Here is a 14,653-nt window from a genome sequence, read left to right on the forward strand (position 1 = left end):
AAGCTTTCTTTATATACCTTACCTAAATGTGTTTGTTTCTGAGTGCTGGAAAATGGTAGGAAAAAACCTCTACACAGAGGCCAGTCCATTAGGAAATAGTTGGAAAGGATCTGTTTGGCACGGGGTCTGAGTGGGATAAACCTGCAGATTTTATCTATTTGTTTCTAATCCAGTGGCAGTGGTTTATGGACTACCATGTTTCATTATTTTGTGAAATTGACATCAGAAAACTCATTCTACTTCAGAAATGTAACTTTAAAAACTATTTAGAATAGTAAAGTGGTAGAATGAGTTGGAACTCAATACAGTATTCTCAAATCTGGCCTTTTAAGACATTACTGTGAGTCAGATACCCTAATTTTTATGCAAATTTCATCTTAGCATTTTCTTTTAAATACTTACTATACAAATGAGAATAAACTTTTTTTTCTGGTTTTATGCATTTTCAGCACCAGGATTTCATTACACTGGCTCTATTTTGAGCAAGTTTGCACAAGAACAAAGGCAATCCACCTTCTGTAACAAAGCCAGGCACATATAACAACATGGTCTTTTTGGTCTTGGGCTTAACAAAAACACAAGTCTTCTGAATACTCCTATGATTCCTTTGTGTCTTCCCCTTTGAATGCTGCTCAGTTGTGGAAGGTGGACAGGCACAACTCCAAACCTAATGAATAAAATATGTTTTCTCAATTAAATAAAAATGAAGAGGATGTGCATTATTTACTATTACTGTAGAACCGATCTCTGACTTGTTTTCATTATTTTTTGTCAGCTGTGGCTCTCACTTCAGTGGAGAAAAGTGCTGCTTAGTAAACCATAAGGAGCAAGGGTACTAAGATTACATGTATTAAATTCCCTCCCATCAGTAGATTTTCTGATCCCATTGTATAATTTTTATTAACCATTAGCAAAATACATTGGCTACCCTAAGTTTAAAAATAATAAAAAAAAAAAGTAATTAAAATTCACCCAGGTCCAAAATTCGTAATAATCTGAATTAGCAGATACTGGAAAAATGGAGTGAGTAAGGAGGGCTGGAAACCAGACAGCTTGTATTCAGCTCTCAGCCTCAATGTTGACTTGCAGCATAACCTGGACAAAGTGAGATGCTTTAATCTGTGATCTGTCAGTGGCAATAAAGTTGCAATTGGTTTGAACTCTAGGGAGAGAAATGATGAACTGCCAGATATGTTAAAGAACATTCTTAGTGGTTCTGCACGAGTTCTATCATCACATGCAACAGCAGCAAACTCAATAGCTGCAGTTGCTGCCTAATGGAACATCTGACTACATGAAAGAGAACATTCTTTGCTTATGGTGCTTATTGGGGCAAAACCAAAGAAACACCTATGGATAACTAAGGCATACATTTTTGCAGTTATTCTTCTGCTTTATTATGATCTGGTTAAAGGATTTTGCTTGATGAAGTACCCCTGATATATATAAATAACTTTCCTTTTTCTAAAACTTCCAAGTGCATCTTTTGCAGTAGTGGGGACAGTTGGGAACTTGTCATTTTCATGAGGTAGGGTCCACTCCTGTTGCTTACATAGTACCATATACTTCAAACTCTAAAGACTCAGATCTTCTCCAGAATGTCACTGCTAAGAACTATAGTAGGACAGCAACAGCATTACTAAGCACTGTATGCTGAAGTGACAAAAGCGTGCATGAGCACAGCTGCATCTATGGCAATGATTATGCTGATTCAGGTACCTCATCAAGAGTAAGGAGTTTAGGGCTTCTTAAATCTCTGTGACCTCTGTCAACATTTAGCGAGGCTTTATGGCATAGACATCACTACAGTCTATACACATACTGCCTATTGCTGTCTTAATTTGACCTGTATACTTAAAGGTATTCTGGCTGTCATTTTCAGGGACTTTTTATTATTTAAAAGGTCCCATTGAGACTACTTTCCTGAGTATCTGCTAATGGGAATTGCTTTGTCTGACCCACAGTTTTAAGAGAACAGCAAGCCAAAGAGGTTGTTTGTAGAATCCCAAATACTAGTAGTAGTATGCTGGGAATTAAAGCCTTAATGCTTTTGTAGCCTATATTAAAAATAAGCCAAACAGGGAAATGCTCAATTACTTAATTAAATAGTGGCACATTTTTTCCAAGATGATCTGCTGAGATCCTAAGCTTTAAGCTATGTTCTGTGTTAGTTTAAATATTTAATTAATTGCTCTTTGGAAGGAATGTAAAGAATCATTTACATTTCTGTGTGTAATCTGTCATTGTCTAGAAACAGCAGATTAATTCACCTAACAGCTCTGGGTCCTCTAAAGCACAACCATCCTCAGAAAGGCTAACTTCTACAAGCCTCTAGGGTAGGTTGAGTTTGATTTCTCTGGGTTTTAAAAGACTCCACACTGAAACAGAGGAGGCATAAATAATTAAATATCTGAGATCTTGTATGTGAGCAGGTTGCATGGATTATCATTAAAGGTTAGGACCTCTTAAGTAGCAACCAGGTTATATCAGGAAATAGAAAGGTCTTTTTTAGTACCAGGTGGCCCATTTCACCCTGAATCAGAAGCAAAGGCACAAATTGCAATGCTAGCAGTATTGCAAAGTCAGTGGATGAATATTAGAATGGGAGATGCAAGACCTTGAGTTTTTGTGACCAATGAAGATCCCAATTGAGGTACAGAGCAGAGGGAGGACTCATATGGCAGAAAGTTTGCTTCAGTCCTCCTGCCTGCTGCTGTGCTGGAGGAAGAGCCACTGCTGCAGACTGAGTGGAGCAGCCACGATGAACCTGAGACCATCAGACACAGATTGCAGCAGGATGTTCTGGCTAGAACAGGAACACTTGCAAACTTGGCTGAAATCAAGCCCAACTATTCAGGCTTCAGCATAATATGGATATGCATGAGAAGTAGGGTATGGAGGCCTTGTGAAAGGCCACCAGCACGGCAAACAAAACTGTTACAATCTTTGGCACTGAATAACTCTGGTCTTGTCTTTTCTTCAGGAGTAATTTCACAATTTCTGTTTTTAGAGCTTGCAATACTTTTCACTTAGTTTTAACTTCCTCCTTTGTTTTTTTCCTTTCACATCCCAGAAGTACTGAAACAGTTGTACTGTGTGGAATTTAGCTTTTCAGAGAGTTCAGATTCAATTTGTTTGGAACCATAGCATAAAGGATCTTACTGTTCAGTTATTATGAACTGAACTGAAACACTTGAATAAAATCAATGCCTGCATGCAGTATTTTCTCGGTTCAGCAAGGCAGTCAGCTTACATACAGTAATTGGACTTATGACAGGTAATTAAATGGCTTGTAAAGCCTTTAGGATGCTTGATTACATGAAGAGCCCCACACTAATGCACAGTAAATGAGGTGGCTAAGAACACTGCATTTCTGTTGATTGGAGAGATATTAAATTCGTATACTTCATTGGAGAGAGAGAAGAAAATAAAACCAAGACAAAAGACTATGAGCAGTGTTGACATGAAAAGGGAGCATAAAAGGAATAGGAGAATGTACTTAGAAACTGGGTTGCCTTGGTTATTTTAAGTCAATCATGCTTACACAGACTGTCAAGTCTTGACTGCTTCAGTATATCATTAAATAATGAACTCGCTCTTTGTGATCACAAAATTCATGACAGTCAAAATTATTCAGCAAGGGATAGAAGCTCTTCACAGAACTTCCAGGTAATTAGAAAGTGAACTGATACTCTAGGAGATACTAAGCACATACATGAACACATGACATATTTTAAAGAATTCATATTAAATTATCAGAGACCTAACTGCAGTGCATGTTATTATTACATTGACTTGTAGACATACAGCTTGATGTGTGCAGTTGCTCACCCATATTATGGAACTAAAATGGGATGTGATAAGAACTCTAAAATGTTTCAACAGTGTTAGGGGTATTTGTCATAATAGAGATTGTTTTATGAAGCAAGTTTTACAATTTTCTTGAACAGTGGGATGAAAAAAGGTCTCTGTTCTTTCTCAACAAGCTTTTCTAGACATCAGCCTGATCACTAAGGGAGAGAAGCAGAAGAGGAGCCAGAATGCAAACAGAAAAATATGCTTTGTGGTACCAACAGCATAAGGCCAGACAAAGGAAAACACTTGGGTTAAATGGGAGAGGTTCAACATGAACCTGCATTTTTCTCATCTACACAATTTTAATTTTTTTTTGTTTCTAAAAAGTAGCCCTTTAAAGACACAGAGATTATGCCAAAGAAGCAAGTCCACACACAAGATAATTGATGTGGCACCCACTTATGCACAACCATAAGGGACTTATTAATAGCATATCAGTGGGTTTAACACACACATTGAGCTAGAAACAGAAATATTTTATGATGAGTATACTAGAGTCAGCAAAGACTTCAGATCAACTTCATAGTCAAAGTGGCATGTCCATCCACAAAAAGTAGAAGTCATACAGACATTTTTGTCTTTTTGCTATTTCAGGTATAACTATCCATCTTAACAAAAAAAAAAAAAGAAGTCAAAAATTCTAATACTATTTGATATACGAAACTATCTATTTTAACTAGGTTTAAAAATAAAACAATTCTTATACTTAAGAATTAATTGCTCCCAAATGAACTTGTAGTAGATCTAGGGATAAAACAATAAAAAAGGCTCTGCTCTGAAACTCAAATCATTCTTCTCACACTGGGCCTTACTGAGAGGTCTTCTGGTTTAATCCAAATGGACATCAGTTTGAGAAGATTCTGTTTACATTCCTTCCCTACAGCTAATGGAAAACAAAACACAAACCATACAAGGTAATGTTCCTATTGGTCTACCAACACATACTTTCTTCTCAGCACTGCTCCCTTTGCATTCTCCACCCAGAATCTTTTATAGTAGCAACCCAAAGAGGTTCAGGTGCTCCTCCTTTGCTCTCAACCAGTACTGAGCTGCTTCTGAGCTCTGTGTGGGAATGAGCAACTCCCAAGACCCCAACTCAGGGGGTTTTTATTGTCTGAACAAGAATGGGGTGCAGCAGAAATGGGGTTTCATGCCAAAGGTGGCAAAGAGACTGCCTGCTCAACACAGCTTGGATTTGTAGGTGTTTGAATGATGAAATAGGAAAAAGAGCCATTTCAGACCCATGCTGTTTATGTGCTTTCTTCTTCAGAAATGAAGTGCTCTAAGGTGCTTTTGTAATTTGAGGGGATGTTCAGGAATGCATTTCTCCTCCCTTGATGCATGTTGACATATATTGTACAGAGGAACTCTCAGAGGACAAGTGCTTTGGATGTATAAAATGTTCATAACTGGCTCTCTGACAGTACCAGCTGGAATCTGGGAGGTTCTGTATTTTATTTCATACCTTGGTAACAATTTATTAAGAGAGAAAGCACATGTGCAAAGTATGGTACTTCCAAGGACAGTGTGATTTTCCAAGCAGTGCAGCAATGGTAAATACAATTAAAATGCCAAATCACTGCCTATATTCTGATGTAGGCATCTGCCCTTTTTTGGTTTAGGGAGGAAATACAAATCTGACATGTAGGATCTCAGATGATGAGCGTGAGTGACATCTAGCATCAATTTTCAGATGCTAGCTGAATTTGCAAGAACTGGTACTGAGTGGGGGCAAGGGAGGGAAGCAAATAAATTAACAGGTCATTTCCTTTCAAATTAATAGAATGCTAGGAAGTAAAACAAACTGTGGAACCTTGTACCCTCTCTTGCTGATGTTTGTGAGAATCACTTAATACTTTATGATGTAGCACCATTACTTTGTTCAAAACCTCTATTTTTACATGCCTGATATGTCATCCTATTCCTTTTTCCCCCCATAAGCTACTGTACTTCTTTTCCCAGTGCATTCATTACAACTTGTTTCTTCTTGAGGATGGAGCAATATTGTCCTCCATTGTAACAAGAATAGTACATGTGTATTTTGACTTAGTTTGCTGTTTGGGATAAGTATATCAGGAGATTCTAGACTACAGCCAAGATTTTTTCCCTTGATAATAGATAAATGGTGCTTTGAGACAGCTGGGGAGGAAAGCAGTGATCTCCCAAGGCCTGTATTAAAAAAAAAAACACATCCTTTTGGGTTTCAGCATGCTTTGTTCTACTTGGTTTTGGCTTTACTTCTTTTGTGGAAGAAATGACAGGTGGTAGTATTACCACGTGCCTTTAGCACTCCCAAAAAATATACCACTAACAGTAAACAGGGCAGAGCTGTGGATCATCTATCTTGATTTTGTGCCCAAGAGACAGTTACAAATGCTAGTGTTTAAATGATTTGTCAGTAGATGTGTAACACCTTTTCTGACTCATAGGTGACCTTATTTTCAATGACGGACAGTGTACTTCACCAAGAGAGCAACTGGATGAGGATTACATGGGAGTTGAAGCATTGTTATTTTTAACTCCTTATAGGTGGTTAACATCAACTCTGGGAAAAGATATATGATTAACTCTGATAATCACTTCAAGATCAAGTCTTTCATTAAAATCCTAACAGGGGAGATAGAGAGTGTGCCTTGATATAAAAGATGCTTTATGAGAGTTTAAGCATGCCATTGACATATTTACATCCTCTTAACTTTTCTTTAATGTGCAGAGATTTAATTTGACACTAAGTAGACCAATCTTATTATTTATTTATAATCTGAGCTCTGATGCTATATCATGGCAGATAGTATCTCCACAGAGTCAAGCTATGCCATTTGTTCGGATTCCTTTTGAGCTGTGTCTTTGTGGTATCTGTTGGACTGTGTGGAGTGCAGTGGGGAAATAGTAATCAGACGAATAGCTGAATATAGCCCAAGAAAATGCTGAAGTATGTCATAATATGAGCCAAATACATAAATCCCAATATATAGGCAAAAATGTCAATGTTTTGATTGAGAATGGATGAAGAGAGTTTTCATGCTATTGTTCAGTGCATGTTTAGAACAGTACCATTAATTCCTCTGTTGTTTGTAAGATAGATATCAATGTGTTATTTAATGGTAAAGTGAGGTATAAATGTAGATTAGTATGTGTACAACTGATTTGCTCTTTTAGTGTTATGTACAATAATCACAAAAGTGTTCTTGCACTTCATTAATACATGACAAGCATAACTGTGTATTCTTATGTGTATGATGTGCATATACACATATATACATAGATAGATGGAAATACCATGTATTCATGAATATATAAATGTACAGATAAAGAGGTAGACATAGTGTCAACATAATGATTATTAAGTGTAATATTCTGTATAAAAAGAATAGAAAAATGATATCCCTAATATCAGGATAAAAATGGTTTCTACTTCTGTTTAAAGACTCTACAAAAGATACTCTGTGATTTCTGGTGGTGCCTGCTTTTGGAAGAACAACATTGTAATTCTTAGCTAATGGGAATAGAATAAAGCTGTGAAGAATGTAGTGAGTAAAAGACTATATTGTAGAAGGGAAGTGTTGATTGAAAATATCCTTTAGGTATTTGAGCTGGGTTATTCCCCTGAACTTCCAACCCTAATCTGTATTCTTAGTGTCTTACAGAACACATTTATTGGGTAGAACATTACAAGTCTGCTCATTTGTGAGACTCCTCAGACCTCCTGGTGTGTGCACTCAAATTATTGGGTTTACAATCAAACAGTTGGATTCTTTCACAGGCAAAATCAGGCTGAAGAGGCCAGAAAGTAACAGGTCTTCCATAGAAGTTTCTGCATAATTTTTGTAACATTTAATGACATCATCAAGGAAAAATTTAAGGAAAATGAAAAAAAATCCATCCTACCAAACTGTATCTTGACATAAAGACAAATAGGTACTGTAGTAACAATATATTTAAAAATACTGATGAAATTAGTTGACTGTATGCTGTGTTATGTATTAGTATGCTATATTACACTTGTCAGACTTTAGACTGGTTGAAAACAGAACTTTTAAAATAGGCACCATTTTAGGGTTTATGTAGTAGGGTAATATGTGAAAAGAATGTACACATAATATTTTTTTAGGATTAACAGTGCTTTGTTTTAAGAAAAGGTTTAATATTCTCATAAAGGTTTGAATATTTCAGAAGCTCCCCTGATACATTCATCTTATTCCTGCTGAGATATTTGTAACGTTACAAAAAGTTTAAGGTGTGTTTTTTTAAGGTGAATTGATTTTTCAACCAGAATCGTGTGCATTTTGCAGTATAAAGAATGTACATTGCCAGTGGGTCCAAGGAGGTGATCCCACCCCTTTGCTCAGCCCTGGTGAGCTCACATCTGGAGTGCTGTGTCCAGCTCTGGGCTCCTCAGCCCAAGGGAGACATGGAGCTCCCAGAAGGTCCAGTGGACAGACACAAAGTTGACCAAGCAACTGGAGCACCTCTTTCATGAGGAAAGGCTGAGGTAGCTGGGCCCCTTCAGGCACCTGAGAGGGACCTCATCAGTGTCTATCAGTACCTGAAGAGAGGATGCCAAGAGGACAGACCCAGGCTCTTCTCTCTGGTGCCCAGCAATAGCACAAGAGGCAGTGGGCAGCAACTGATGCCCAGAAGTTCCACCTGAATATGAGGAAGAACTTTGTTACTGTGCAGGTGACCAAGCACTGGAACTGGTTGCCCAGAGGGGTTGTGAAGTCTCCTTCACTGGTGATATTCAGGAACCATCTGAGTGCAATGCTGTGCCATGTGCTCTGGGATGATACTGCTTGAGCAGGGAGGTTGGACCAGATGGCCCCTCTGAGTCCCTCCAACCTGACCCATTCTGTGATAAGAGAGCCCCTCTGAAATTTTACACTCCTTGTATGCATGCTGTCTAATGCCATCCTCTTTTGAGGGTTTGATTTTTTTTATTTAATGTAAATAGGAAAACCCCATAAATTCCAGACAAAACTTTCTCACAGGAATGGTTCTCCCAAGGGTTTTGTACTTTAAAATATTCTGCTTCACTTTTAGGTCAAACACAAACCTTGTTAAATTTATAGGGTAAAGTCTGAAGGTCCCACCCTGTTTGAAAGGCAGCATGACTCAGAGCATAAGAGCTTTGCATGCATTTCCACAGCACAGCTAATAGTAGCTAATTTCCTTTCATGCTTAAATTTTTAGAAGAAAATATTATTATATTTTATTAATAAGAATTAGGAGTACTAGTTTGGAAATGAAAACATTTCTTTCCATTCTACTTTACTTTTTAATTATAGCACGAGGCATTTTGCACTGGCTGTGGAGACACTGAAGCAGCAGTGTTTGGTTTGGCTGCTGAGTGTTGCACAGTGATGCAGTTTATTGTAATCTGCTATGAGGCTTTAACATCTCTGCAGTACTAGCAGTTGTAGCAGGCTGTTCTGTAGGAACTAACACATTTACACATTTGTTCTGTGTCTGCCTAACTGTTCTAGTCTCCAAGCCATACAGGAATCAATGTCTTATGGCAGAACACCACAGGGTGATGGCCCAGAGAGTCTCTGACTCCCTGCTTTCCTCAGCTGGGGATGTGCATTCCTCTGTTCCTGCTTTTGCACACCCCACTGCTGGGCAGGGGATGCAGCCTACTGCGGGGCTGGGCTGGCCACAGGGATCATGTTAATCAAGAGCCATCATCATTACATACAGCCCTTGTGAAATGTCACTTATCAGGATCAAACACTCACAACCTTAAGTGGGGAACATGTGCATTAAACTCACTCTGTTAAATGATAGGGGATTTAAACATAGCTTTGCCTTCGCTTATATAACTCTTTCACACGCTGGATGGTATACAGCACATTTTTTCCCTGAGAAATTGGCCAGTATTCAAAAATGTCAATGCCTACACTGCCTCACATGTAGGAGAGCAGATAATCACATTGTAAGGAAAGAAGCCAATGTGTGAGTTGTTAAAAATGTAACCTAATTTCTGTTTAATCTTAAATCAAAAGCACTGCAGCAGTACTGCACAAGGAGGCCTCTGGATTTTTTTTTCCCCTATCCAAACGTTAATAAGTGTTTGATTTTAAAAGCTTGAGAAGCACTGGTTCATATCGGGTAATTCTGTAAGAAAAAAAAAGTGATGGTAAATCATGTAAAAAAAATAAGCAGAAAGCCTTCTTGTATTTTTGTGTAGTCTTCAGTCAAGTGGCTAAGTCCTACTACAAAGCATAAAAGACCAAGGCAAATTTCAGAATTAACCTTTTCACAAATCAGAGAATATTAATTTGGTCTGTATTTTAGTCTCTGTAAAAGCTGATTCAAACCATTGTAGGCATAAGATTTTACCAATTACTTCTATAACTATTCCAGTCATCTCAGTGTCTGGTTGGGAGCATATATACACATTTTGTCATAAGTGGTTCATGTGCAGACTGTCAAAGGCTATGCTAACAGTGGTTGGAACCTGCTGCTTAGAAGGAAGAGCCAGAGCTGAGTACTGATCTAATTCCCTGCTGACAAAGAAGCAGGTTACCCTTTGTCAGCTGCTTCACTGCAACTGCTTATGTGCCAGAAAGACAATGCTTAAAAAATGAGTTTTATCATAAAAGAAAAAGCCACAAGGTGAACAGAAATGCAAGGACTTTACTGAGAGGGGTCCCATACTGTTTCTATCCATAATGTTTTTTTCAGAATGGCAGAGACCCATGGCTTGATGGAGAGATTGGAGAAAGCAGTGACTCGACTTGAATCATTATTTTCAGATTCACACAGATCTGGTGGAATGGAGTGTGATGGCATCAATGGAGTCAATGGAAGTAAGTATGTTATTTTGAAGTACCATCTCTCTGTTGTTAAAAATTTGCAAGGAATGTATATGTTTGTCTACTAAGAGGGAATGCAATCCCACCTCCTACAAATTCTGTATCAAAATTAAGTAATATTCTAAAAAATATATTTAGAAATGTCATGTGACAAGCTTAGTAGCACACACAATTGTAAAGTAATACAGCCTAGAAAATTAATTATTTTACTGTTTCTTAAATATACTGTCCATGTCTCAAACTTTACTACCCTTTCTATTTTAGCAATTATATTTACAACTTACATTGTTGTAAATAACTCCCCAGGTGAAAATGTCTACTTGAGCCCAATTACCAGAAGAAATGAGACACCCCCTAAATGTACAGCATAAATATTCCTATAGAAGCCACCAATATAAACACTGTTGATTTGCCAGCTCTCTCTGAATTTCACGGTGCAGACCCACTTTATCTGTTTAACATCCTGAATAAAATATGAATTTGTTTGGGAGCATTTGCTCACTAAGGACTGCTGTACATCCATGGCCTTACATTCTTATCTCTTCAGCTCTCTTTTCTCAAGTGGCTCTCCAAAGCACAGTGGAGAATATACTAAAAAAAGACTGTTCTTTGTCTGTTCAGATCATATCATTGAATCATGTTTTTTCACGCCTTAATTTTTGTGGTACCTGAAAGTTGCAAGCTAAATAGCTTTACATATGTGGTACTTCTAAATCAGATAGAATGGAAGTGTTCTTTCCTTTCTCCAAAACTTGTTTTTTTATCCAGAACTCCAACATAAATCTCTTCATTAGCTTCATGCTCTTTACTTTCTGTATTCCTTGCCTTTTCTTGCATTCTCCAGAGAAGAGCACATCCCAGCATGTACTCAGCTGCTGTACAGAAGCTGCAGGACACATGGAAAGTTGCTGGCAGTTGCTTCTTTTACTGACTCAGCAGCAAGTGAAGTGTGTGAGCTGATGTATTGTCCCCTATGCCAGCCAACAAGTGAGGGATATTCCCTGCACTCTTGTGCACTGTGGGCCTGCACACTGGCAGCTGCTGTGGAGCAGCTGATGGAGAGCAGTGTGTTTCTGTGGCAGGACGGGAGCATCTTCCAGCAGGCTTCCATGGCAGATGAGTTAGCCAGCCACAGAAAGCTTCAGTAAAAATGTGCTTGCAGTCCAGAGAAAACTTAGGCAGCTAGTAAACTGTAACAAAGTCAGGGAGAAATACGACCCATGTACAAACTGACAAATAAATTAATCACAACTATGGAACTGTGCAATTCTCAAAGAATTCAGTCATGTAATGAGTCGATTTGGGTGAACTCTGTTTATCCAGAATACAATATTGCAGAACCAGGGCTGCTTTCAGAGCAGAAGATAACTCACCAAGCCAGGTTCTTCCATGAAAACTGCTTATATTCTTGACCCAGCCTAAGAGCTCAGTCAGATGAAAAGATTCACCCCCTAGGGAAGCAGAGCCTTGAACGCCCCAACAGATCCCTAGAAGAAGCCAACTGAGAAGCCTTGTTGAAGTGTGATTATAAAACACACCCACTGGGAGACTGCAGTAAGAAGCAGAGATGAGCAGCACCATGGGTGCTTGCCAGAGGCTGTATGATGTCTCTAGGCAGAGCTGTCTCACACAGGGACTCAGGAATTCGCTTTTGCTGCTGCAGTTGGGGAAGCCTTCAGTTTGTGTGACTGGTACGCCTACAGTGCCCCAAACACCACTCTGTGTGCCTGTGTCACTGTGCCTCTGCAGAGGTTCCTACGCCACAGCCACTGCAAAGGAAACAGTCTTACAGGTCTCTTCTTTCTTCTTCTCCTTCAAAAATGACACTCAAGCCAGACTGTGGCCTTTTTTAAATCTCCAGTTGAAAGGAAAGGATATTTCTTTCTTTAACCATGACCTCTATCCCCTAAAAGACCCTTCCATAATTACAATTATAAAAAAAAAAAAAAAATTGGCTTTTCAGTTTTCCTAAATGGCATTACAACAGCAGGATTGCAAATAAATCACTCTGTTGCTCTGCACGGCCCACAGCAAATTCTAGTAAATGCTCCTGGGATTGAAATGCATTGAATAGTAAAAAATAGCATAGTTGCTTTCTAGTTCTGCATAGGACAATTTGGTGAACTATTATGTAAAACTCGGCTCTAAAGGAAAATGTTACAATGATTCTTTTGGAAACATACACCGATTTTGACAAAGAATATAATGGGTTTTGAAAAGCATCTCCACAGCTAAAACCTTTTGTGCGTTATGTCATTTGAGGGGTTTACACACAAACACTTAATATGGAAGAAAGCCCAGAAATTCCTCAGAATTATAGGTGAATGGCATCAAGAGAACAAAAGGAGCCTTGAAATCCCACCTAGCAGTCTAACTACATTTTCTTTTCCACACAGGCCACTGCAAACTCCAGTTGCCAGAGCCTGTCTTTTTTTCTGTCTTGGAGCCAGATGACTCTTGTGGAATAAAGAAGGCTTTCATGATTGTGAATTTGGACACAATTGTTATATAGTACCAAAAGGTTAAAGCAAATTCTCTGGGGAAAGCCTGGTACCTCTTCAGAGCAATCCTCAGGCTTCATTAACAAGAGAGAGAGGCAGGGAAGAATTTTAACCTTGTTTTCTCAGATCCTACATATGTCATAGATTCATGAGTGTGTCATTCATGCTGAATCTGGTGAAGGTTTTGAGGCAGAGACAAGACATGAGGGCTTAAGGGAGAGTTGGAAAACATCCAAGGGAAGATTATTTTTGCTATCTTAACAGGTACCACATAGTGCCATGTAGAAGCCAGGTGCTTAAGAAACTGAGGCTATCTGCATTTTCTGATTGTCCACTTTAGCAGGAAACTGCTCTGTGTAGCATATAGAAAACAGCAGCTTTATTCCTCTTTCGTAATGTATAGCATATATATAGTCAGTGGAATATATCATCTAGAAGACTTGTTTGAGCTTTATTCAGTGAGACAACAAAATTAGGAGATTACAAAGCCATATCTCACTGCATAAATCTAGTGTCAACCCATTCCAAAGACTCTTACTGGAAATGGAATTGGTTGCTATTAAAAGCCAGCAAAAACACAGAGATCTTCAGGAATGGGTGAGTAGTATAAAAATAGTTGTTAAGTACAGTGCAGGTTCTTTTTAGGGGATAATATTTGGTTAAAGTACAATAGGAGAATTTTGTTAAGAGAGTTTGACTTCTCAGGTCACTCCTTTGAAGGGTTGAGAGATGTTTATTTTAGCACATTATTTTAAGACAAAAGAGGCTTCCCATTACATTATACACAGGAAATTCTCTTCAAGTTCTTATTCAAGTTCTACCAAGAGCAGATTTTTTTCTCTTCTTTCTATCTAGGACAAAAATAATTCTACATCCTTTTTCACCGATTTCATAAATCAGAAATGAAGTTACAGAAACTCCTCAGTTTCTATGATACATCTCCTCCATCTGCTACACATATCCTATGCATTATATACTTTATGAACCCATTATAATGGAATGTTCCTCTTCCACAGGCATTGCACCATATGTTGAAGCCTTTGATAGGCTGCTGAATGGAAGTGTTGCTGAGTTTCTCAGGTACAGCAAGATTCTTGACGGTGACGTGAAGACACATGTAAGTATTTATTCAGATTTTCCTGTGAGGATACAAGTGTACAAGTCTTGGAATCTGTGTGATCAGCCTTCATTTCTGAGTAGAGTAGTATTTTAATAGCAGAATAAACTCTTAAGTTATTAATTCTTGTAGTACTGGTAGCCTGGCATTACACACTGAGTGCAGTTGGTTCTGGAAGGCACAAGGTTGTATGAATTCATAAGAAGAGACTTCTTGCCTTCTACAGCACCAAAGATGAGCACCATAGAATGCAAAGTATGTAAATATTCTCAGTCACAAGCAATTCGAATAGTTTTGTTGGCTGCTGAGCTCTTTGCAGGACAAGAACACAATTAAGAACATGTGCCATTAGTAGCAAACAACAG

At 38.4% G+C, this 14,653-nt stretch overlaps 1 protein-coding gene across 1 annotated transcript in view; it reads left to right on the top strand.

The window, feature by feature from the left end:
- CAP2 (cyclase associated actin cytoskeleton regulatory protein 2) overlaps nt 1-14,653 on the top strand; it is a 67,745-nt gene that overhangs the window by 1,476 nt on the left and 51,616 nt on the right. Inside the window, exons 2-3 of the mRNA XM_079299949.1 lie at nt 10,540-10,664; nt 14,188-14,288. Of these exons, the coding sequence (XP_079156075.1) occupies nt 10,541-10,664; nt 14,188-14,288 (225 nt within the window). The 5' untranslated portion in view covers nt 10,540. The remainder of the gene's footprint in view (nt 1-10,539; nt 10,665-14,187; nt 14,289-14,653) is intronic.

This window comes from Erithacus rubecula, assembly GCF_903797595.1.
Source record: "Erithacus rubecula genome assembly, chromosome: 3".
In the NCBI taxonomy this organism is placed as follows: Eukaryota; Metazoa; Chordata; class Aves; order Passeriformes; family Muscicapidae; genus Erithacus; species Erithacus rubecula.